The 26,891-nt window shown below is 35.8% G+C and overlaps 1 protein-coding gene across 4 annotated transcripts in view; it reads left to right on the forward strand.

The window, feature by feature from the left end:
• LOC123531059 (uncharacterized) overlaps positions 1-21,390 on the forward strand; it is a 37,085-nt gene extending 15,695 nt beyond the window's left edge. For all 4 annotated transcript variants that reach the window (XM_053517592.1, XM_053517594.1, XM_053517591.1 and 1 more), the window contains exons 3-10: positions 1,590-1,669; positions 5,294-5,366; positions 6,515-6,673; positions 8,717-8,875; positions 9,152-9,222; positions 9,555-9,630; positions 10,916-12,189; positions 15,413-21,390. In XM_053517592.1, coding sequence (XP_053373567.1) covers positions 1,590-1,669; positions 5,294-5,366; positions 6,515-6,673; positions 8,717-8,875; positions 9,152-9,222; positions 9,555-9,630; positions 10,916-12,189; positions 15,413-15,532 — 2,012 coding nt within the window. In that variant the 3' untranslated portion in view covers positions 15,533-21,390. The remainder of the gene's footprint in view (positions 1-1,589; positions 1,670-5,293; positions 5,367-6,514; positions 6,674-8,716; positions 8,876-9,151; positions 9,223-9,554; positions 9,631-10,915; positions 12,190-15,412) is intronic.
• The last annotated feature ends 5,501 nt before the right edge of the window (positions 21,391-26,891 follow it).

Consider the following 26,891-nt stretch of genomic DNA (forward strand, 5'->3'; position numbering starts at 1 on the left):
CTTGGACAGTTTTGATATTGGGTCATCTAGGGTCAAAAACTAGGTCACCAGGTCAAATCAAAGGAAAAGCTTGTTAACACTCTAGAGGTCACATTTTTGGCCCAATCTTAATTAAACTTGGTCAGAGTGTAACCCTCCATTAAATCTTGGACGAGTTCGACATTGGGTCATCTAGGGCAAATAAAATGAAAAGCTTGTTAACACTCTAGAGGTCACAATTTGGGCCCAATCTTAATGAAACTTGGTCAGAATATTATCCTCAATAAAGTCTTGGACAAATTAGATATTGGATCATCTTGGGTCAAAAACTAGGTCACCAGGTCAAATTAAAGGAAAAGCTTGTTAACACTAGAGGCCACATTTATGACTGTATCTTCGTGAAACTTGGTCAGAATGTTAATCTTGATGATCTCAAGGTCCAGTTTGAATCTGGGTCATGTAGGATCAAAAACCTAGGTCACCAGGTCAAATCAAAGGAAAAGCTAGTTTACACTGTAGAGGCCTCATTTATGACCATATCTTAATGAAACTTAGTCAGAATATTAATCTTGAGGCTCTATAGGTCACAATGAAATCTGGATCAGATGGGGTCAAAAACTAGATCACTAGATCAAATCAAAGGAAAAGCTTGTTAACACTATAGAGGCCACATTTATGATGTATCTTCATGAAACTTAGTCAGAATGTTAATCTTGATGATCTCTAGGTCAAATACGAACCTGGGTCTTGTTGGGTCAAAAACTGGGTCACCGGGTCAGATCAAAGGAAAAGCTTGTTAACATTTTAGAGGCCACATTTATGCCTGCATCTTCATGAAACTTGGTCAGAATGGTAAGCTTGATGATCTCAAGTTCCAGTTTGAATCTAGGTTATGTGGGATCAAAAACTAGGTCACCAGGTCAAATCAAAGGAAAAGCTAGTTTACACTGTAGAGGCCACATTTATGATCATATTATAATGAAACTTGGTCTGAGTGTTAATCTTGATGATCTATAGGTCATGTTCAAATCTGGGTCAGGTGGGGTCAAAAACTAGGTCACCGAGTCAAATCAAAGGAAAAGCTTGTTAACACTATAGAGGCCAGATTGATGACTGTACCTTCATGAAACTTGGTCAGAATGGTAATATTGATGATCTCAAGGTCCAATTTGAATCTGGGTCATGTCAGGTCAAAAACTAGGTCACAAGTTCAAATCTAAGGAAAAGCTAGTTTACATTGTAGAGGCCACATCTATGACCATATCTTAATGAAACTTGGTCAGAATGTTAATCTTGATGATCTTTAGGTCAATAGGTCAATTGAGTCATCTTAACCCAGGGGTGTAAGATGAGATATTTCAAGCACTAGTGAAACACAGGATAATCTTGTCTGGCATGCAAGAATAGCATATGTCCATCTCAAATAAAAACCTCAGTTTGTAGTTAAATGAGAGCTTAAGCTGCTGCAGTCAAATATCTCTTTTCTTGTTGATTTCATAAAAGTATTTTGTTATCATTATAATTGATAAGAAATTACATTTTAGTGTTATGTGGAGATCCAGTACATATTCCAGCTGAAGTAATGTTGTTGATTCTTTCTTGTCTTACAGGTAATCTGAAATGGGAGGCGCTCAGTTTCCGAGGTGATACCCCACAACATTTAGAGGGTCATACACTGGTATCATGTAAGGTATGGTGGTTTCTGTCCTAGTGAAATAAAACAAATCTCTTTTTGACTGTACTTTTTTTTTAGCATTTTCAGGAGTTTACATATTTATGACTATTTGAATATGGATTATTTTACAACTTAAAAAACTTTCTGAAATGTTTAAGGAGCGAGAAATCCTTTCAAGATCTGTTGAATCGTACAATTTAATTATGTTTGCTGTCAGTTCAAAAAGAATTGTTTGGCAAGAGACACAACTTTGTTTGTTTGTTTTGGGCTTAAAGCCATTTTTCAAGAGTATTTCAGTTATATATGGAGGGCAGTTAATCTAACCAGTGTTCCTTAATTCAGAACCAATACAAACCCCCGCCGTATGAACAATACAAACCTCCGCCAACTTCCCCACATTAATCAGAGGTAGAGGATGAATGATTTTAGACACCGTGTCTTTTATCAAATGATCACGGAGAAGATGTGACCCGCTTAGGGATCAGACTCAGGGCCACGCAGTGCATAGATCTGCGCTCTCCCTATTAAGCTAAGCAGGCAGGCTGACATTGATTAAATTTATCCAGCCATTAAACATATTTCATTTTTGTCGAGCCAGCTTGTGGAAGCAAAAGACGTTCAAATGGCTGTGCAGTGTATATATGTGCGTCCGACCGGATTTATTTGTCCAGACCATAACTTGACATGCATGGAACAGTCTTGTTAGCCCACCATCATCAGATGGTGGGCTATTCAAATCACTCTACGTCTGTGGTCCGTCGTCCTTCCGTCCGTCTGTCCGTCCTTCCGTCTGTTAACAATTTTTGTTATCGCATCTCCTCAGAAACTACTGGGGGGATTTTGACCAAAATTTGTCAGAATGATGTGTTGGTACCCTAGTTGTGTCCCCCTGAAAATCAGACTGGTTCAGCAATTTTTGAGTGAGTTATGGCCCTTAGTTTATTTTTATAATTAATCCCCGCCGTGGCGGAGGGATTATAGGAATGGTCTGCGTCCGTCCGTCCTTCCGTCCGTCCTTCCGTCCTTCCGTACTTCCGTCCTTCCGTCCGTAACAAATTCGTGTCCGGTCCATATCTCCTAAACCCCTTGAAGGATTTTCATGAAACTTGGGTCAAATGATCACCTCATCAAGACGATGTGCAGAACCCATGAGTCAACCTTGTCGGTTCAAGGTCAAGGTCACAACTCAAGGTCAAAGGTTTGAGCCTGCCATTTTGTGTCCGCTCTATATCTCCTAAACCCCTTGAAGTCATTTTATAAAACTTGGGTCAAATGATCACCTCATCAAGACGATGTGCAGAACCCATGAGTCAGTCATGCCGGCTCAAGGTCAAGGTCAAAACTTAGGGTCAAAGGTTTGAACCTTCCATTTTGTGTCCGCTCTATATCTCCTAAACCCCTTGAAGGATTTTCATCAAACTTGGGTCAAACGATCACCTTATCAAGGCAATGTGCAGAACTTATGAGTCAGCCATGTCAGCTCAAGGTCAAGGTCACAACTGAAGGTTAAAGGTTTGAGCCTTCCATTTCGTGTCCACTCTATATCTCCTAAACCCCTTGAAGGAATTTTATAAAACCTGGGTCAAATGATTACCTCATCAAGACGATGTGCAGAAATTATGAGTCAACCATGCCAGCTCAAGGTCAAGGTCACAACTAAGGGTCGAAGGTTTGAGCCTTCCATTTGGTGTCCACTCTGTATCTCCTTAACCCCTTGAAGGATTTTCATCAAACTTTGGTCAAATGATCACCTCTTCAAGAACTCATGAGACAGCCATGTCAACTCAAGGTCAAGGTCACAACTGAAGGTCAAAGGTTTCAGCTCTGTATCTCCTAAACCCCTTGAAGGATTTTCATGAAACTTTGGTCAAATGATCACCTCATCAAGACGTTGTGCAGAATTCATGAGTCAGCCGTGTCAGTTCAAGGTCAAGGTCACAGCTAAAATCAAAGGTTTTACCCTTTCACTATCCATAGCAGTGGCGGGGGATTTAGCTGTCTTTCAGACTGCCTTGTTTACACAGATTTATATAGGGAAAAACTTTGAAAATCTTCTTATTCAAAACCACAGGGCCTAGGACTTTGATATTTGGTATGTAGCATCATCTAGCGATCATCTACCAAGACTGTCCAAGTTATTTCCCTAGGCTCAAATATGGCACAGCCCCGGGGGTCACATGGTTTAATTATATAGACTTATATAGGGAAAAACTTTAAAAATCTTCTTGTCATAACCTACAACATTCAGATTTTGACCTTATGTATAGTTTTGAGTGGCTAGATGAACCTTGACATGAGTTGACCTTGATCTTGACCTAGTGACCTACTTTCACATTTCTGTAACTACAGCCTTCAAATTTGGACCACAGGCATAGGTTTGTGTACCGAAATAAACTTTGACCTTGACATTGACCTAGTGACCTACTTTCACATTTAATTTGGACCACATGCATAGTTTTGTGTTTCGAAATGAAATTTGACCTTGATTTTGACCTAATGGCCTACTTTCACATTTCTCAAGCTACAGCCTTCATATTTGGACCATGTGCATAGTTTTGTGTACCGAAATGAACTTTGACCTTGAGATTGACCTAGTGACCTATTTTCACATTTCTGTAGCTACAGCCTTCAAATTTGGACCACATGCATAGGTTTGTGTACAGAACTTTGACTTTGACATTGACCTTGTGACCTATTTCAAATTTTTGAAGGTACAGGCTTCAAATTTGGACCACATGTATAGTTTTGTGTTCCAAACTGAAATTTGACCTTGATTTTGACCTAGTGATCTACTTTTACAATTCTTAAGCTACAGCCTTCAAATTTGGAACACATGCATAGTTTTGTGTTCTGAATTGACATTTGACCTTGATTTTTACCTAGTGCCTACATTTCTCAAGCTACAGCCTTCAAATTTGAAGCACATAGTATAGTTTTGTGCACAGAAATGAACGTTGACCTTGAAATTGATCTAGTGACCTACTTTCACATTTCTCAAGCTACAGCTTCAAATTTGGACCACATGCATGGACCACATGCACGTTTTGTGTACCGAAATGAACTTTGACCTTGATTTTGACCTTGATCTAGTCTTGAAATTTGGAACATTCAAAAATGGCTCAATGGTGGGCGCCAAGATCACTCTGTGATCTCTTGTTTATATTTGGCATGAATGTAAACCTCAGTAGGATGGAGTATAATGCACAAACCCCAGGTTCCTATCTCAAAGACCAAGGTCACACTTGGAGGTCAAAGGTTGTGTTAGATCTTGTCCGGCCCATAACTTTGACACATGCATTGAGGAATCTTGTCTATATATGGCATGAATGTTTAACTCAATGAGACGGAGTGTCATGTGCAAACGCCAGGTTCCTATTTCAAAGGTCACAGTTATGGGTCAGAGGGCAGGCTCGACATGTTGCCCGTGAGCAACTAGTTCTGTTAATGTTTTTAATAGTGAAATTACTCACCAATTTATTGCGATATTGCCAATTTTTTTGTTCAGGCTATAAAATTTAAAGTCATAAGGACAAGAAGATAGACTTAAAAAATTAGATAAACCAAAGTTAGACTTACTTGATTTATTATGTTTACATGTAGAAGACAGGATTGTAATTTAACTTCCATGATTTATTGTAGAAACTGCTCCTTCTGTTTGGTGGAGAATTTGGTGATTGTTTAACAGAGTCCTCTCTCTGGATAATTAATCCAGGTAAGTTAAAATGCATAGAACTTTAAACTTTACCCCACACACAGGACATTATACCAGGTAAGAAAATACTTAGTGAAACTTTACCCCACACTCCAGATAATTAACCTAGATAAGTTAAAATGCATCATGAAACTTTACCTTATAGTTGAATAATTAATGCATGTAAGTTGAAATACCTTGTGAAACTTTAACCCAACTCTGGATAATTAGTCCAGGTATGTTAAGATGTTAAGATATATATGTGAAACTTTACCTCAACTCTGGACAATTAATCGGGTTAGTTAAAATATATTGTGAAACTTTACCTTAAAGTAATCCAGGTAAATTAGAACACATTGTGAAATATTACATGTTCATTATAAGTCCCAACCACTTATGAAATAAACAAAAATGATAAAGCAGAGAAAAAAGGTATCTTAATTTAGTAATCCTTTAGAATGTTGTATTGAATATATGTAAGTTTAAGACAGTCCAGATGGTTGCTGGCGATTTATTTGGATATAACACATTTCATTTGGTAGTGAAGACTATAATTATGGAATATTGCCAATATTACCCCGTGTACACCATAGTTAGTATTTTTGGCATTTTGAAACATGCATTTTACTTACAGAGCTGAGCATGGGCAGTTTCCAGACCTTTTGTTTTGTAGCCTTTGGGCTATTCAAATGTCTAAAAAATTATGACCCTAGTTTCTCAAAACATTGCTAATAATCAGAACTAACAAAATAGTTAAAAGTGAAAAAAAGAAATTAAGAAAAAGGTTAAGATTTATATGAAATTTTTAGTCAGTAGCCAGACTAGGCTGAGCAATATGTTTTGCATTTTCAGTTCCCCTAGCCATTATTACTGTATGGCTATAGCAGGGACCTCTATTGCTGATTGGCAAAGGTTTGCTGACCTAGAAACACTTGCCCCTCACCAATGTGGGGGATCAAGTGTCACTCGGGGCGTTAAATTTTTCAGCTGGCATACAGAAGGTTGGTGGTTCTACCTAGGTGTCTGTTCGTGATGAAACAATGCACAGAGTAGTACCTATGGTCTTCCTTCACCCATCAAAGCTGGAAAGTTGCCATATGATAATGTTAATACTATATAATATCTTCTGAAAACAATACTGACTTTCTCTTTTCTCTCATCATTTTCAGATCTTGGCTACATAAGGAAAACTGTGCTAGATGTTGGATCAGAGAGACCGTGTATACGACGGCATCATTCAGCTGTTGTTTATAATGGTGCCATGTACATTTATGGAGGCTATATAGATATGAAAGGTTCAAGTGCTGAGCTGTGGAGATACCAAGTTGGTAGGGGCATGTTCTAAATTTTGATTGTCTGTAATTTTCATAGGGTCATTAAGTAAGGTTATAGAGAATGCTTCGTAACTTTGACCATATATTGCAGCATGTCATGTATGTGTACCAGTTCCTTATTTGTATGTATGTGGACTAGTTCCTTATTTGTATGTATGTGTACTAGTTCCTTATTTGTATGTTATGTGTACTAGTTCCTTATTTGTATGTATGTATACTAGTTCCTTATTTGTATGTATGTGTACTAGTTCCTTATTTGTATGTTATGTGTACTAGTTCCTTATTTGTATGTATGTGGACTAGTTCCTTATTTGTATGTATGTGGACTAGTTCCTTCTTTGTATGTTATGTGTACTAGTTCCTTACTTGTATGTATGTGGACTAGTTCCTTATTTGTATGTTATGTGTACTAGTTCCTTATTTGTATGTATGTGTACTAGTTCCTTATTTGTATGTATGTATACTAGTTCCTTATTTGTATGTATGTGTACTAGTTCCTTATTTGTATATATGTGTACTAGTTCCTTATTTGTGTTCCTTATTTGTATGTTATGTGTACTAGTTCCTTATTTGTATGTATGTGGACTAGTTCCTTATTTGTATGTTATGTGTACTAGTTCCTTATTTGTATGTTATGTGGACTAGTTCCTTATTTGTATGTTATGTGTACTAGTTCCTTATTTGTATGTATGTGTACTAGTTCCTTATTTGTATGTATGTGTACTAGTTCCTTATTTGTATGTTATGTGTACTAGTTCCTTATTTGTATGTATGTGGACTAGTTCCTTATTTGTATGTTATGTGTACTAGTTCCTTATTTGTATGTATGTGGACTAGTTCCTTATTTGTATGTTATGTGTACTAGTTCCTTATTTGTATGTATGTGTACTAGTTCCTTATTTGTATGTATGTGTACTAGTCCCTTATTAGTATGTATGTGTACAAGTTCCTTATTTGTATGTTATGTGTACTAGTTCCTTATTTGTATGTTATGTGTACTAGTTCCTTATATGTATGTATGTGTACTAGTTCCTTATTTGTATGTATGTGGACTAGTTCCTTATTTGTATGTACGTGGACTAGTTCCTTATTTGTATGTTATGTGTACTAGTTCCTTATTTGTATGTATGTGTACTAGTTCCTTATTTGTATGTATGACGACTAGTTCCTTATTTATATGTATGCGGAGTAGTTCCTTATTAGTATGTATGTGGACAAGTTCCTTCTTTGTATGTATGTTGTCTAATTCCTTTGAATGAATGTGGACTAGTTTCTTTTTTGTATCTATGTGGATTATTCCTTCTTTGAATGTATGTGGACTTGTTTCATCTTTGCATACATGTGGACTGTTACCTTCTTTGTATATATCTGAACTAGCTCCTTCTTTGACTGAATGTGGACTTATTTCTTCTTTGTATGTATGCAGACTAGTTCCATCTTTGTATGAATATGGACTAGTTCCTTCTTTGTATGTATGTGGACTAGTTCCTTTGTATGTATGTGGACTTATTCCTTCTTTGTATATATGTGGACTGTTTCCTTCTATATATGTATATCAACTTGTTTCATTGTTGCATACAATGTCATGTGGACTAGTACCTTCTGTGAGTGTTTTTGGACTAGTACCTTCTTTAAATGAATGTTGACTAATTTCTTCTTTTTATGTGGACTAGTTTCATTTTGTATGTTTGTGGACTAGATTATTCTTTGTTTGTGGGCTAGTGGATAGCTACATTCTTTGTATGATTTTGGACTAGCTTCTTCTTTGTATGTAAGTGGACTGCTACCATCTTTGTGTGTATTTGGACTAGTTTTTTCTATATGTGTGTGGACTAGTTCTTCTTTGTATGGATATGATGTGCTACATTCTTTATATGTAATAAATAGATATATTACAATTTAAAATCTACTCATTCAGGTCCACATGTCATATATGTTTTGACTGAAAGCACAAAATGTCATGCCATAGCAATTAAATGATTTCACAATATTGATAAATCATTAAGTTATATTGATCTTAAATCATTAATATTTCAGATGATGAGGAATGGGAGCTTGTGTCACCACGGCAACAGATACGTAACACTCCCAGTGGTCGCCATGGTCACACAGCAGTGGTATATAACAAACATATGTGGTTATATGGTGGAAATACTGATCTCTCGGCTAAACAAGATCTATGGAGTTACAGCTTTGGTATGTTCAACTCAGTGTACTTTTTTTTTTTTAGCGACCATATTGTTGGACCTTAGGAGAGCAGTGTTCTTCCATGAAAGATTGAAAAGCTAGTAGTCTTTTTATTACATACACGAACATTCTTATTAATATCATAAAAAAATTATAAATATTTTCCTTGTCCTGTGTAATACTGAAAATATCACTGTTAATGAACATTTAAGATTGACATTTTTTGGGTGCTATTGTGGATACAGGGAGGTTGAAAATATGTATATAATAGAATGTGTTTTACAGGTGTAAACAGATGGGACAGAGTGAAGTTGAAGTATGGGCCTCCGGCTCTCACTGGACACACAGCTACTGTGGTAACAATTACAAATTCTTCGTTTCTCTATGTTTCAAGACCTCCCACCAAACTGTAGCCAAAGCTTAGTAGAGATTGACATGTTATTTTTGATTGCCTGTCAGCTTTGTGAATAAAATGTACTTTACTTTGATGATATGACTCGGTGTATAATTTTATAACTCTTTGGGTATTGCAATAGTGTAAGATATTATGTTTCTTCTATTGATTCTGAATCCAGGGGTCACTTTTGAAACATCAGCCTTTTTTGACATCCTAAATCCAACCTGAATGAAACATAACTTTGTATTTTAACGCTAGCTGTATATACCTGTTCAATGTCTTGTTTTGCAGATTGGTACCCGGATGTTTATATTTGGAGGTGAGACAAGCAGGGAACCATGCAACCAGTTGTGGTACTACTGCTTCAGTGAGTATTTATAAATATGTTTTTGTACTTAAAACCAACTGCTATCGTAAGTTAAATGGATTAGTACACACATCATTCAAAATTTGTGACAGTTACGCTATATCTGTGAGGAAGAGATTAAAACTTTTAGCTTTACTTCAAAGATGTTAAAATGGTGCACAATCATGGATTTGATTACTATGAAGTCATTTAGTTTCTGTGGTATAAAGTTTTGTGGTTTTAACCAAAACAGCTGTTTCATTGGAAATGAGTTTGTGGATTTCCTCTCATCAAGATAAAAGAACGGGAACTTTTGCTTGTTCGTCGGGATTTCATTTCGCAGATTGATGTAACTGCATAATCCACGAAAATTAGTCCCCCTTGAATATTAATGATGTAATGGTATTTTTCAGCTCAATAAATAAAACTCGAAACTTTGAATCCAAAGGTTGTCAGTTCAGTTCCCAAGGGAGACAGTTATATTGAATTTTTGTTACATATTTGGAGAAACTTTACAAAAGACAATGTGTCTGAAATCATGCACATTGGACTTCAGATATTTTGATTCCGGTGGCGAAGTTGTTTTTGGATCTTGGCAAAAGAAAGTCAGTAATGGTACAGAATCCAGTAAAACTTGTTAGGTTATCAGATGGCCATAACATAACTGAAATATTATTGAAAAAATGGCCTCTGTGATGGAGTGGTTATGCTCACTGAGTTTGAATCACTGGCTCCTCACCACGATGGGTTCAAAATCTTGCTTAGTTTGTAGAATTCTTTCATATGAGGAAGCCATCAGCTGGTTTTAATGTCTTTGGTCCGTGGTTCCACCTGGATGCACATCAGTGACTTAGGGCACCTGTGGTCTTTCTCCACCATTAATAGCTGGAAAGTTGCCATATATATATATTGCTGTATAAACCAAAATAAAACCAACAGAAATATTTTGCATGATTTTGATCTAAGTGATGGTAATTTTGAACATGTGGTTGACTTAAAGACTAGATTAGCATAATATTTATCCTTTCTAGGTGTGGAAGTCAGATATAATGAAAAAAACAACCTATTTTCTTATTCAAGTGAACAGCAGTTGAAAGTTTTATTATCTGACATAAATTTTGTTTGCCGACAAAATTAATGCTTTCATCACCGTCTTCAGTAAATCATTCTTTTGCGCATGAGAGATTTTAAAATTCAGTATTTGTAATTGTAATCAGTTTTTCTGTAAGCTGTAGATACATACATAACTAAACATATTTAGATCTTTGACTTTGTCAAATGTTCAATTAAATCTTTAATATTTCAGGAACATTGAGATGGACTCAGATCTTTTTAAAAGAGCAGATACCGTCACGAACATTCCATTCAGCACTGCTTGTTACCCCTAGTAACCAACAAGATAATTCTGTGAAAGCAGGTTCTGTACCATACCTTCAGAAAAAAATTGCAAAACTAAGTTTAGAACGACCTCGATCCAGTCCAGGTGTAAGACCTGGATCAAGTAAACTCTTGCAAAAGTCAGGATCTCAGGACAGCTTGCATGTTGAGAAGTCTGTGTCATCCAGGAGCAGGAGTAGAAGTCTGTCGAAAGAAGGTGTTACTATAAATAGAACATGTATTGAAAAACCGAATGTTTTGAAATTGTATGCGGAGGGAAGTGAGGAATGTTTGAAAATGGAGCCGTCACCGTCGGAAAACACGGCAGATAAGTCGCCACTTTGTCCAAAAAAGATGGATGTTAATTATAATGCCATTGATATGTTAGATAGAAATACTGTAAATAATGGTCTAGACAATCCAGGGATCTCTGACAGTACGGAGGAACTAATACGTGAAAGTTACACTAAACACGGCAGATTGAAAACTGAAATTCTCTGTGATAGAAACCGTCCCTCAGCATTCATGAGATCTCTTAGTTACATGACAGAACAAGAAAAGCGTAAAAACATGTTTTGTGACAGCTCGGAAACCTTAGTGTCAGTCATAGCTGGTAGCTATGACTCTCTAGTCAGTGAAGGTGATGATAGACTGGAAACTTTTACTGTGAAAAAAAGCAGACTGGATCCAGAATTGGTTCTTGAGGACTTAGAATATTTAGACTGCTTTCCCCATGATATTCAGATTCCTTACCCAAATTCAACCCCTTTTAGATTTTCTTCCTTCAAATCAGCAGAGTCGCTGTTGCATGACTCAGGGAAATTAGAAACAATTGAGCTGGAACGTTGCCATGACTTTATGACGACGAACAAGGTCAGGAGTTCTTCTGTCACAGAAATGAACGTTGGAAGTGAAAGTGTAAAATTTAATAAAAATAGGGATTCAGTGCAGATCTGTGGATTACAGAGGTCAGATAATGTAGAAAATATGAAAAATAGAGAAAATCTAACAAAGTCAGGGCAATTGTATGAAAAAATCAAACATGACAGAGATTCTAGAATTGGTGTAAGGGAGACTACTTTAGAGAAACAGGAAGTTGGTAGAGAAGTAATGGAAACAACCTTTCAGAGTGTAAATGTAAATCCATCTCAAAATGAAAGTGTATCTGGGATATACAGAAAAAATACAAAATCTCCACCAAAGGTAAATTTCATTATATGAGCCGTGCCATGAGAAAACCAATATAGTGGGTGTGCGACCAGCATGAATCCAGACCAGCCTGCGCATCCGCGCAGTCTAGTCAGGCTCCATGCTGTTCGCTTTTAAAGCCTATTGGAAATGGAGAAACTGTTAGCGAACAGTATAGATCCTGACCAGACTGCGCGGATGCGCAGGCTGGTCTGGATCCATGCTGGTCGCACACCCACTTTGTTGGTTTTCTCATGGCACGGCTCATATATTTGCATTATTTATTACGGATGACCTTAACCTTTAGCCTGCTAAATTTCTAAAGTGAACTAGTCTTATCATTCAATTTGGACAATACCATTTATTATTGAAAGAGGTGTTCACTGAAAGTTTACTGACTGAATAGCGAACACTGCAAAGTGATCTTGGTCTGCACTGGTTGCAAAGGCAAAATCACTTGCTGCCAGCAAGCTAAAGGTAATCAGTAATTACAACAGGATGCCATTTTAGTTCATAAATAAAAATGTACCTTTTCGTATTTAGAGTTCTAACTTCTGTTAAGAAATATCAAGTTCCTGACCTTATATTTATTAACAAGGTTAGTATTTCAAAAGAACGGGGCACTTTCGGTTCGAAACGGTGATTAGAAACTCAGAAAGCGGTAATGAACAATTAGTTACTGATATATTATGCTTTGGTTTAGTCTGCACCCCCTGTGTTATTGTGTTAAGTTTTCCTGAATACTTTTCTCAATAAAGAGGATGTCATACCTTATCAGAAATCATTTTATAAATTTAGAAAGTTCTACTTATGAATTGAAATTCACTGACTCGAAAGGTTACTTTAGAGTCTATCAGGAAAAGATTTATTATATACTTAAAGGTTATTAGCTTTGTATCGGGAAATATGCACAACTTATGCAGCAGAAATTTCGCGTGACTTATGTAGCGCAATATTCTTCCGCTAAAGAACTAGTGCATATTTCCGAATGCAAAGATAATAAATTTTTAGCTCGACTATTCGAAGAATAAGTAGAGCTATCCTACTCACCACGGCGTCGGCGTCACACCTTGGTTAAGTTTTTCGTACCAGTCCACATTTTGACAAAGTCTTTTGAGATAAAGCTTTGAAACTTTCAACGCTTGTTTACCATCATCATGGCCAGTTATAGGCAAGAGCACATAACTCCATCAAGGATTTTGGCTGAATTATGGCCCCTTTTGACTTAGAAATCATGGTTAAGTTTTTCGTACCAGTTCATATTTTGACAAAGTCTTTTAAGATAAAGCTTTGAAACTTTCAACACTTGTTTACCATCACCATGGCCAGTTATAGGCAAGAGTACATAACTCCATCAGGGATTTTGGCTGAATTATGGCCCCTTTCGACTTAGAAATCTTGGTTAAGTTTTTCGTACCAGTTCATATTTAGACAAAGTCTTTTTAGATAAAGCTTTGAAACTTTCAACACTTGTTAACCATCACCATGTCCAGTTATAGGCAAGAGCACATAACTCCATCAAGGATTTTGGTTGAATTATGGCCCTTTTTGACTTAGAAATCTGGGTTAATATTCCGTACCAGTTCATATTTTAACAAAGTCTTTTGAGATAAAGCTTTGAAACTTTCAACACTTGTTTACCATCACCATGTCCAGTTATAGGCAAGAGCACATAACTCCATCAAGGATTTTGGCTGAATTATGGCCCTTTTTGACTTAGAAATCTGGGTTAATATTCCGTACCAGTTCATATTTTGACAAAGTCTTTTGAGATAAAGCTTTGAAACTTTCAACACCTGTTTACCATCACCATGGCCAGTTATAGGCAAGAGTACATAACTCCATCAAGGATTTTGGCTGAATTATGGCCCCTTTTGACTTAGAAATCTTGGTTAAGTTTTTCGTACCAGTTCATATTTTTTGTAAAGTGTTTGACATATGGCTTTGAAACTTTTATCACTTGTTTAGTATAATAGTCTCTATATGTAGGAAAGAGAACATAACTCTGTCATCTATTTTGGCTGAATTATGGCCCTTTTTGGACTTTGAAATTGGTTCTGTTTTCATACAAATCCATGTTTTGTCAAAACTATTTGACATATGGCTTTTAAACTTTGAACACTTGTTTATCATTATGATTTCCATCTGTAGGCAAGAGTACATAACTATTTTGACTGAATTATGGCCCTTTTTGAACTTTGAAATTGGCTCATACTTTGCCATTTAGTGCAAGACTTATCGAAATCAAAGAAATACAGGAACATTGTTTGTCTAATCTATTTATTTCTTTGTCTGAATATCCGTGGAAATATTTTGACCCCATTCTTCAATCAATGCTTCGAATAGTCGAGCTCACTGTCATTAGACAGCTCTTGTTTATTACATACGTATCTACACCTATATATGTAATGTAAATATTATGAATTTGTTCAATAGCCAGAATAAAATTGGCAATACTGAACTAAATAGAAGAATTAATGCAATGACACACATTAAATTAAATCATGCACCCAATATGAAATTTAGGCATCAGTGTATGGAAAATTATTGATGTTTCCATTACCATTGTAACTTAAAGGGGAATAAAAACAAGTATGTAATAAAGTAAAACATTGTTCCCTCAAGCATGGATAAGTTGAAGCACCTAGGCTCGCTAGAGAAATTTATGTGGTCTTCATGTATTACTTATCAGGCCTGCAAGTTTGTAAGGCAGTTGCATTTATCCTTGTTTTAGGAAAGCCTATTATAGCAATGTTTTCTTTAGCAGCTATTTCTTGTGTGTTTGTAAGTCACTTTGGAAAACAGCTAATGGGTTCTTGATTGAAAGCAAAAAGCATAATGCAGGAAATTTTTTCATCATTTTGGGAATGTGATGTGACATCAGCAGATAAAATTAACCCATTTACAGAATCCTGGATATAAATACACAGATAAATACACAAAATAATGGAACTACGAAAGCAAAATTATAGCAATAATCCTTTGAAGTTTTAAGTTCTGATTTAAAAAAAAAAAACATACTTTTTTTTGCATTGGGAATTCCTCCATTGACTGGAGGTATCTTTATAGGGAAAAAAAGACTTGTTACAATAATTACTAGGTATAGTGTGTAACCAAAAAAACAGAAAAGTTGCTAATCCTAATACTTGTAGATTTATTAACAAACATACAGACCATATATTTATATTACATGTATTTTGGATGAATTACTTATTGTAAATACACTTTATACTTTCAGGCAGTACAGAGCACTGAGCCACCATACATTCTAATCATTGGAGGAAAAGACAATACTACCGTCAACTTTGGCATTAAACCATTACCCCTGTGGAAACTGCAAATAAACTCTATGTCATGATGATTGTTCTGTATCTAGAGAAGCTGGTTTAACTACTGTCTGGTACCTGGGAGGCCATTAGTACTGTAATGCCTGGTACCAGAGAGATGAAATTTTCTACTAGTCTGGAGCCAGGGAAACTGTTTCTAGAATCCTGGTACCAGAGATGTGGCTTTTTCACTAGTTGGGTATCAGTGAGCCTGAATATTCAAGAAGCTGGGGATCAGAGATACTATTTCCTCCCAATAATGCCCAGTACAAGAACATCTTCTTTCCTAGTTAGACATCAGGAGGACTGATTATAGGTCTGGTACCAATAAGCATGAATCATACACAAGCTAGGGACCAGAGGATGTTAGGCTCCTAACTTATTCTAGTACACCTGGTACAAAGGAATTCAGGCTAAAAACCATTTCTTCTTTTTCAGACCAGGAATCACTGCAGCTTACACATGCACACACTTATGCTGTCACAATTTTATAACAATAATCACTTTTACAGTAGCAAAGGGAGGCCACCCTTTAAAGACTGAAGTAGAAGATGGCTGAAAGTTCTTCAGTTATCCTGTCTTATTCTTACTTTTACGTTATATAATTAAACCATAAAAAAGGAAGAAAGTTGAACACACGACCAATAACTGAATTTTATACCTTTATATGTTAAGTTTATTAAATAGAAACATGTTGAATTGACTATGAATAATATACCGGTACCATTACATGTATGGCGTATTGTGACAAATATATTTTACTTGATACATATTTTCCATTTTATTGAGTTTGTTTCATATTCATGATAATTTTGCATAATTAAGTTATATGTGGCAGCTGTGTTATGTTTGTACTTTATTCACCACATAATCACATTTTAAAGAACTTTTAGCATAATGCATACTATAAGTCGGTTAACCCTTATCATGCTGGACACAATTGATTCTGCCTTTGCGACCAGTGTGAATCATGAACAAGCCTGCACATCCATGCAAACTGATCAAGATCAGCACTGTTCGCCATTCAGTCAGTATCTTTTTTTTTTGAAAACACCCCTTTTAACAGTTAATGGTTCTGTCCAAATTGAAAGATGGACAGGTTCATTATAGAAATTTAGCAGGGTAAAGGTTAACAGAACAACATGATAAATCAAACCATGTAGCAACATAGACACAGTGCTACAGAATTTGTCCAACTATTTTACATTTTAGACATATTGGCATGTATAGCAGAACATTTTTTTTTTATTATTTAATGCAGTAGGAATCAGTGATATGTCACACAGAATAATTCAATCGCACCTCCATATACCGGTATATAACCTCTTTGTGTTTAAATTGATTAAAACATGCTTCAGCTATATATCATTTCTTAAATCTGTTTATACCATTACAGACAAATGTGTAACCTTTAATAGTTATATTTCATCGACAAATGTATCAAAATTTCATAAGATATTATGATGTTCTAGTCTGTGATACAGTTCTATTTCAAAATTTTATATTATATTTAATCTGTCTTTGTTATGTATGTTTATTTCTGTGTATCAGGTATTAGTATTTTTGTTAAAAGCATAATGTGCCTATATCTTGTATTTCCTGTAGTTTATTGCATTAATTTTATAATGCCTAATATGTAATTCTGTCTCGTTGAAAAATGCTCATAGCCCGCCTGCTTGGCTCAATAGGGAGAGTGCAGGTCTACGGATTGCGGTGTTGTGAGTTCGACCCTAGGGCAAATTGTATTTTCTCAGTGGCGATTTGATAAAAGACATTGTGTCTGAAATCATTCGTCCTCCACCTCTGATTAATACATGTGGAGAAGTTGGCAGTTACTTGCGGAGTACAGGTTTGTACTGGTACAGAATCCAGGAACCCCGGTTAGATTTTCTGCCGGCCATTACATAACTGAAATACTGCTGAAAATTGGCGTTTAACCCAAAACAGACAAACAAACAGAAATGCTCATTTGTTATTACAAAGAAACTCACTATTGAAGTAAAATGTAAAGCAAAATTTCTGTATAAATAAACTTCAGTATAAATGCTTCATTAACAGAGTTTTTTAATGAAAATTTTGCACTTTTAAGTCTATTTTTTCCTTTTAAATACATTTGAAACTCAGGATGTTAAAGAAAAAATGGCCAAGAAATCAATGTATTACACTGCAGTGTCATAATTTTATTTATGTTTTGAATGTATGTGCCATCATTGTATACAAATGTCACTTTTTATTGTATCCTAGTTATTTACTCTCCCACCTTTTCACGGCCTAAAATATAATCCATTGCTGCATAATGGCTATGTCGTCAAGCATATAGATATATCTAGAAGACCAAAGACCTATTTTAAAGGCCTTATTGTATTATATATAAATGTAGTGACTAGGTAATTTTGATATTTTGATGGTATTGTAAAATCACTGTGATTCATGCGGGACTGATTTTCATGGATATCTGAGTAGAATCCAAATCTAAATAAAATTCCAATGAACAAGTAAAATTCTCATTCACTTTAAATTAAGAAGTTGAAACCCTGAAATTTATATTCCCATGAAGTAGCCATTTTGGCCGATATTTTAGTTTATATACTGATTTATTTTAGCTGGATTGCGATGAAAACTTTCTCTTGAGTCGGTTTCCTGGTAAAACCAGTACTGGTGTCATATGAGAAGGTGTGGCGGTGACCACTGTGTGGCCCAAACCAACAACGCCTGGGTTGAGTGGCCGATACCTTAAAGACTAGACCACTGCTTTGCTTTTTTCTGGCCAATACCACAATAGTGCCCATAAACAGTTTTACAGTAGAAAATACTGATATTAATGAACAAACCATATTGTGTTAAGAAAGTTCTTTTTATTTTATTTGTACTATATTCTTGAGTTTAATGTCAAGACAGAATATATAAAAATGTTATCTATAAGACTAGAATAAATTAGTAATTTCAGACTTTTATGAACCCTTTAGGTTTTAAATTGTCAATTTAGATATCCATGTTTTGCGAAAAACAGATTTTTTTTGAAAAACTCCAGCTGTAGGGTGTCACAATACATTTGTACTTTTTTCTGGAATGCCTATTTTCAATGTTTTTATTCGAATATTGAAACTCAAGTTTCTAAGTAGAAGTTCTAGCGAGATAGAAAATGCAGATCAAACTGAAGTTCAAGTCTAATTCCAGCAACTTCCAACAGTATCATAATTGATACTAGCAGTATTCTGTTTTCATTTATTGTAAACTCCCCAAATTTTTTAGGGATGAAATTTCATGTTTTTGGCCAAAAAAAAGTTATGTTTTGGGATATGAATTCATGGATTTTCAACTTTTGAAGATAAAAAAAAAAAGATGGGGAGTACGATGGGAGTACAATTTATTGTTTATTCATTGTGATTTAATTTGTGGATTGAACCATAAAATTTAGGCCACCTTGAATATTAATGATTTTACAGTTTTTTCTTAACTAGATCTTAATGGTTTACAGTGAATGCAAATTTTTGCCAATCATTTTTGTTTCAGTTCATTAAAAATCACTTGGAAAAAAAAAAATTTTTTTTTTTAAATGGAGGTTTCCCCCAGTCATGACATTGGTTTGTTAAAACCTGAAAGCTGTAAATCGTAACATTTTACCAAAGTACTGTTGAATTTATTTTTGTGATGTTATACTTTTTTACTACAAACATTTTTTTTTTTGGAAAGGAATAGAGACACACATACAGTTTTGTTTGATATTACATTTTTGTATTTCATTATGTTTATGATTTTGAGATTATTTCTGTTTGTAATTTATTAATATTAAGAAATTATTAAAACATACTTCATATACTATTAGATATATATTCATATATACTGTCATAGTATACTCCTTATTTATAATCATAATTTCCATATATCATTTGTCATATAAAAAGGACTTTCTGTAAATATTTCTAATTTTATTTCTGTTCAATTTAAGATGGTATATTTTAGTCAACAAATTTTTTTTTTCTTTGTAGGAGTTAAAAAGGAAACAAAAAATGCTAAGAGCATATTCAAAAAACCTGCTCTGTACATCATTTTTCACAAACTTTGACAAAGTCTTTTTCATGTTTGTAAACAATAGATAAACTTAAGAAATAATTTATAGCAAAGCCGTTTTTTAAACACTATTAATTTTATGCACTTGAGAGGTTATATGTCGTTTGTAATAATTTCACATGGACTGTGCTCTTGTGAAATTATTGCGCCCGACGTATAACCGTCCTTCGTGCATAAATAGTGTTAAAACACGGCTTTGCTATAAATTACTTCTTAAATAAAACTGTAAAACTTAGATATAGCAAATTTTGGTCAGTAGAAACCATTTTGTGGATTTTCATAGGGCTACAGAGCCGTCATGCTTTGGCTGTAGAGCCTGTTTTTGAAGTTTTGTAAGATTTTTTCAAAGATGTTCCAGACTTGAAAATAGATAATTTTTATGAAGTTTTATGAACAAATTTTAATGGGACCTGTCTACACAAGCAGGCAGCATGAGTTAAAAATAGAAAAAAAAGAACTTAAAGATAAATTTCTTTTGAAAAACTTTTGGGTTTTGCACCCAAATTTTTCTGCTGAATCGGCTTTTTTCCCTTTTAGTGAACACCCCTTCAAATAACAAATGGTATTGCCCAAATTGAATGAAGGACCAGTCCATTTTAGAAATTTAGCAGGCTAAGGGTTAAGCTGTATATTATTACCTCACATAAAGAAATACCATCATCTATTTAGAAGGTAGTTATAATCAGTATGAGCTACAGATATTTTAAAAGCCTTGCATAAACTTCTTAATTATATCTTGTATACTTGAATCAGTTTATATCAACTTGCTGCTGTTAGCATTAAAGCACAAATATAAGCCAGTGTTATTACTGCTATTTTATTCATATGGCAAGAATGTATTCTGTGTTGCCGAGAGTAAATAGCGTAGTCGTGTATCATTATAACCCAACTGTGATATATTACATTTAATCTGGCAGGTCATTGTATTATACCTTGTTATTATACATGTATAATCTATTGTATTTAATTATTGTAATATTTCATCATTATCACTTATAGTTTTATGTTAGTGCATGATGTCATTGTACATTTGTACATGTTAATGTACCGGAGTTACAGGAATTGGTGCAGGGACATTTTTTTGGGTCGACTTGTGAATTTTAATTTTAAAGAGTAGTAAATAAATGTAAAGACAAGTTAGTGAAAACAATTGAAGTTTAATGTATTATGGGTAATTGTACCTTTTCAACTATTTCTAATGAACAACTTTTTTTTTTTTTTTTTTTTTTTTTTTGTTAAATATTTTCAAGCCGAACTTTTGTCAGAAGGACCCGAACATAGGACATGCTGGATTACCACTAAGAATACAGTTAGATTTCTGTTAATGAGCTACAACTTACAGTAACATAGATACTCTTAAGATACTTGTACGATAAGGCACTTGTCTCTATAGCTTCCCAAGAAATGATCAAAAGAGGGAATGTCTTGAGTGTTGAAGTTATAAACTGTATGTTTTTAGGTAAAGCCCCGCTGGTTAAATCAGAAGGTAGATCATAAGACTGGAGTCTGGACTTTATGTCTGCTAAATTTTCAGGAGTATTAGTAATAGCTTGTAAACAGTGTTTGAAATATTTTTGAAACTATATGGCTTCATTTAGATTTATATACTTGTCTAGATAACTTATAGTCAATTCAATTTGCTCACAAGCATACCAAATGCTACTTGGTGCACTTAAATCACTTTTTGACTATCATATATCATTATTACTTATCATGTACTCACTGTATGGCATTTTGTAATCAATTTTGTTACACGTTCTGCATGTTGTTAAATTGTTAGTATTTATCTGTTTTAAGTATTAAATCATAAACAAATCTATGTTCATTTTGTTGTTGTCTAGCACTTGGAGATTTAATTCCAAGTGTCTATTCCTGAATGAAGTTGGGTAGTTAAAATAAATCTTTACAACACGTTCAAATTCATCCAATGCCTTCAGTATTGTTTTCATAAAGGGTCAAATAACAGAATTTAACGTTAAATCTCTTGAACTTCCCTGAAGCCTGCATGTGGTGTTTTAATGTGTTAAATATCATGAATTTCCCTGAAGCCTGCATGTGATGTTTTACATGTGTTAAATCTCATGAACTTCGCTGAAGCCTGCATGTGGTGTTTAACATGTCTTAAATCTCAAGAACTTCCCTGAAGCCTGCATACGGTGTTTAACATGTGTTAAATCTCATGAACTTCGCTGAAGCCTGCATGTGGTGTTTAACATGTGTTAAATCTCATGAACTTCCATGAAGCCTGCATGTGGTGTTTTACATGTGTTAAATCTCATGGATTTCTCTAAAGCCTGCATATGGTGTTTTCCATGTGTTAAATCTCATGGATTTCTCTGAGCCAGCATGTGATATTTTATATGTGTTAGATATCATGGATTTCTCTGAATCCTGCATGTGGTGCTTAACATGTGTTAAATCTCATGAGGGCGTTGAATTCTTCATGTGAGGAAGCCATCCAGCTGGCTTATGGAAGGTCGGTGGTTCTACCCAAGTGCCTGCTCTTGATGAAATAATGCACGGAGGGGCACCTGGGGTCTTCCTCCACCATTAAAGCTGAAAAGTCGCCATGTGACCTATCATGTGTCGGTGTGACGTTAAATCCAACAACAAATAAATCTCATGAACTTCCATGAAGCCTGCATCTGGTGTTTTACATGTGTTAAATATCACGGATTTCTCTAAAGCTTGCATGTGGTGTTTTCCATGTGTTAAATCTCACGGATTTCTCTGAGCCAGCATATGATATTTTACATGTGTTTAATCTCATGGATTTCTCTGAATCCTGCAAGTGATGCTTTACATGTGTTTAATCTCATGAAATCGCCTGAAGCCTGCATGTGGTGTTTTACATGTGTTAAATCACATTAAATTGCCTGAAGCCTGCATGTGTTTTACATGTGTTAAATCACATGAAATCGCCTGAAGCCTGCATGTGTTTTACATGTGTTAAATCACATGAAATCGCCTGAAGCTGGCATGTGTTTTACATGTGTTAAATGTCATGAAATAGCCTGAAGCCTGGCATGTGATGTTTTACATGTGTTAAATCTCATGAACTTTGCTGAAGCCTGCATGTGGTGTTTCACATGTGTTAAATCTCATAAACTTCCCTGAAGCCTGCATGTGGTGTTGTACATGTGTTAAAGATCATGGATTTCTCTAAAGCCTGCATGTGGTGTTTTCCATAAGTTAAATCTCATGGATTTCTCTGAGCCAGCATGTGATGTTTTACATGTGTTAAATCTCATGGATTTCTCTGAATCCTGCATGTGGTGCTTAACATGTGTTAAATCTCATGAACTTCCATGAAGCCTTCATCTGGTGTTTTACATGAGTTAAATATCATGGATTTCTCTAAAGCCAGCACGTGGTGTTTTCCATGTGTAAAATCTCATGGATTTCTCTGAGCCAGCATGTGATATTTTACATGTGTTAAATCTCGTGGATTTCTCTGAATCCTGCAAGTGATGTTTTACATGTGTTAAATCTCATGAAATCGCCTGAAGCCTGCATGTGGTGTTTTACATGTGTTAAATCACACGAAATCGCCTAAAGCATGCATGTGTTTTACATGTGTTAAATCACATGAAATTGCCTGAAGCCTGCATGTGGTGTTTTACATGTGTTAAATCACATGAAATTGCCTGAAGCCTGCATGTGTTTTACATGTGTTAAATCTCATGGAATCGCCCGAAGCATGCAGGTGTTTTACATGTGTTAAATCACATGAAATTGCCTGAAGCCGGCATGTGTTTTACATGTGTTAAATCTCATGAATTAGTCTGAAGCCTGCATGTGTTTTACATGTGTTAAATCACATGAAATCGCTGAAGCCTGCATGTGTTTTACATGTGTTAAATCTCATGAAATAGCCTGAAGCCTGCATGTGATGTTTGACATGTATTAAATCTCATGGACTTCGCTGAAATCTGCATGTGTTGTTTAACATGTATTAAATCTCATGAACTTCCCTGAAGCTTGCACGTGGTGTTTAACATGTGTTAAATCTCATGAACTTCCATGAAGCCAGCATGTGGTGTTTTACATGTGTTAAATCTCATGGATTTCACTGAATCCTGCATGTGTTGCTTAACATGTGTTAAATCTCATGAACTTCCATGAAGCCTGCATCTGGTGTTTTACATGTGATAAATATCATGGATTTCTCTAAAGCCTGCATGTGGTGTTTTCCATGTGTTAAATCTCATAGATTTCCCTGAATCCTGCAAGTGATGTTTTACATGTGTTAAATCTCATGGATTTTCCTGAAGCCTGCATGTGGTGTTTTACATGCATTTAATCTCGTGAACTTCCCAAAAGCCTGCATGTGGTGTTTTAAATGTGTTAAATCTCATGAATTTCCCTGAATCCTGCACGTGGTGGTTTACATATAAATCTCATGAATTTCCCTGAAGCCAGCATGTGGTGTTTTACATGTGTCAAATCTCATGAATTTCCCTGAATCCTGCAGGTGGTGTTTTACATATAAATCTCATGAACTTCCCTGAAGCCTGCATGAGGTGTTTTACATGTGTTAAATCTCATGAATTTCCCTGAAGCTTGCATGTGGTGTTTTACATGTGTCAAATCTCATAAATTTCACTGAATCCTGCACTTGGTGTTTTACATATAAATCTCATGAACTTCCCTGAAGCCTGCATGTGGTGTTTTGCATGTGTTAAATCTCATGAACTTCCCTTAAGGCTGCATGTGGTGTTTTGCATGTGTTACCTGAAGCCTGCATGTGATGTTTTACATGTGTTAAATCTCATGAACTTCCCTGAAGCCAGCATGAGGTGTTTTGCATGTGTTAAATCCCATGAACTTCCCTGAAGCCTGCATGTTGTGTTTTGCATGTGTTAAATCCCATGAACCTCCCTGAAGCCAGCTTCAGGTGTTTTGCATTTGTTAAATCTCATGAACTTCCCTGAAGCTTGCATGTTGTGTTTTGCATGTGTTAAATCCCATGAACTTCCCTGATGCCAGCATTAGGTGTTTTGCATTTGTTAAATCTCATGAACTTCCCAAAAGCCTGCATGTGGTGTTTTACATGTGTTAAATCTCACGAACTTCCCTGAAGCCAGCGTGTTATGTTTTGCATGTGTTAAATCCCATGAACTTCCCTAAAGCCTGCATGTGGTGTTTTGCATGTGTTAAATCCCATGAATTTCCCTGAAGCCTGCATGTTGTGTTTTGCATGTGTTAAATCCCATGAACCTCCCTAAAGCCAGCATGAGGTGTTTTGCATTTGTTAAATCTCATGAACTTCCCTGAAGCCTGCATGTTATGTTTTGCATGTGTTAAATCCCATGAACTTCCCTAAAGCCTGCATGTGGTGTCTTGCATGTGTTAAATCTCGTGAACTTCCCTGAAGCCTGCATGTGGTGTTTTGCAGGTGTTAAATCTCGTGAACTTCACTGTAGCCTGCATGTTATGTTTTGCATGTGTTAAATCTCATGAACTTCCCTGAAGCCAGCATGAGGTGTTTTGCATTTGTTAAATCTCATGAACTTCCCTGAAGCCAGCATGAGGTGTTTTGCATGTGTTAAATCTCATGAACTTCCCTGAAGCCTGCATGTGGTGTTTTACATTTGTGAAATCTCGTTAACTTCCCTGAAGCCTGCATGTGGTGTTTTACATGTGTTAAATCTCATGAACTTCCCTGAAGCCCGCATGCGGCGTTTTACATTTGTTAAATCTCATAAACTTCCCTGAAGCCTGCATGTGGTGTTTTGCAGGTGTTAAATCTCGTGAACTTGACTGTAGCCTGCATGTTATGTTTTGCATGTGTTAAATCTCATGAACTTCCCTGAAGCCAGCATGAGGTGTTTTGCATTTGTTAAATCTCACGAACGTCCCTGAAGCCTGCATGTTATGTTTTGCATGTGTTAAATCCCATGAACTTCCCTAAAGCCTGCATGTGGTGTCTTGCAGGTGTTAAATCTCGTGAACTTCACTGTAGCCTGCATGTTATGTTTTGCATGTGTTAAGTCTCATGAACTTCCCTGAAGCCAGCATGAGGTGTTTTGCATTTGTTAAATCTCATGAACTTCCATGAAGCCAGCATGAGGTGTTTTGCATTTGTTAAATCTCATGAACTTCCCTGAAGCCTGCATGTGGTGTTTTACATTTGTTAAATCTCGTTAACTTCCCTGAAGCCTGCATGTGGTGTTTTACATTTGTTAAATCTCATGAACTTCCCTGAAGCCCGCATGCGGTGTTTTACATTTGTTAAATCTCATAAACTTCCCTGAAGCCTGCATGTGGTGTTTTGCAGGTGTTAAATCTCGTGAACTTGACTGTAGCCTGCATGTTATGTTTTGCATGTGTTAAATCTCATGAACTTCCCTGAACCCAGCATGAGGTGTTTTGCATTTGTTAAATCTCATGAACTTCCCTGAAGCCTGCATGTGGTGTTTTGCAGGTGTTAAATCTCATGAACTTCCCTAAAGCCTGCATGTGGTGTCTTGCATGTGTTAAATCTCATGAACTTCCCTGAAGCCTGCATGCGGAGGTTTGCAGGTGTTAAATCTCGTGAACTTCACTGTAGCCTGCATGTGGTGTTTTACATGTGTTATATCTCGTGAACTTCCCTGAAGCCTGCATGTGGTGTTTTACATGTGTTATATCTCGTGATCTTCCCTGAAGCCTGCATGTGGTGTTTTGCATGTGTTAAATCTCATGAACTTCCCTGAAGCCTGCATGTGGTGTTTTACATGTGTTATATCTCGTGAACTTCCTAGAAGCCTGCATGTCACGTTTTACATGTGTCAAATCTCATGAATTTTGAGGATGTATGCGGTGTTAAATTAAATTTTGTAAATATTCCAGAACAGTGTCTGTGGTTTTATAAGTTTCAAACCTCAGGAGTTTTCCTGTGAAGTTTTAGAAGCGTAATCTGATGAAAATTCCAGAAGAACAGTGTCTGTGGTTTTATAAGTTTCAAACCTCAGGAGTTTTCCTGTGAAGTTTTAGAAGCGTAATCTGATGAAAATTCCAGAAGCCTTAATGTGTAAAATCTCACGAGTGTTCATGCATGTGATGTTATACAAGAGAGACACCATGTATCATCCGTTACATTGTGTACGTAGTAAATAATTTTAAAAAGTTAACAATTTGTGCGACTTCTTCACTGGTATGCACAAATCCTCTGCAGCCAACATTGGAACAGCCAATCTTTAACCTTTAGCCTGCTAGACTTCTAAAGTGGACTGGTCCATCATACAATTTGGGCAGACCCATTTCATATTCGAAGGGGTGTTCACTGAAAATTTACTGACTGAATAGTGAACAGTGCAGACCATGAATAGACTGCGT

This window comes from Mercenaria mercenaria, chromosome 11 (genome assembly GCF_021730395.1).
Source record: "Mercenaria mercenaria strain notata chromosome 11, MADL_Memer_1, whole genome shotgun sequence".
Taxonomy (NCBI): domain Eukaryota; kingdom Metazoa; phylum Mollusca; class Bivalvia; order Venerida; family Veneridae; genus Mercenaria; species Mercenaria mercenaria.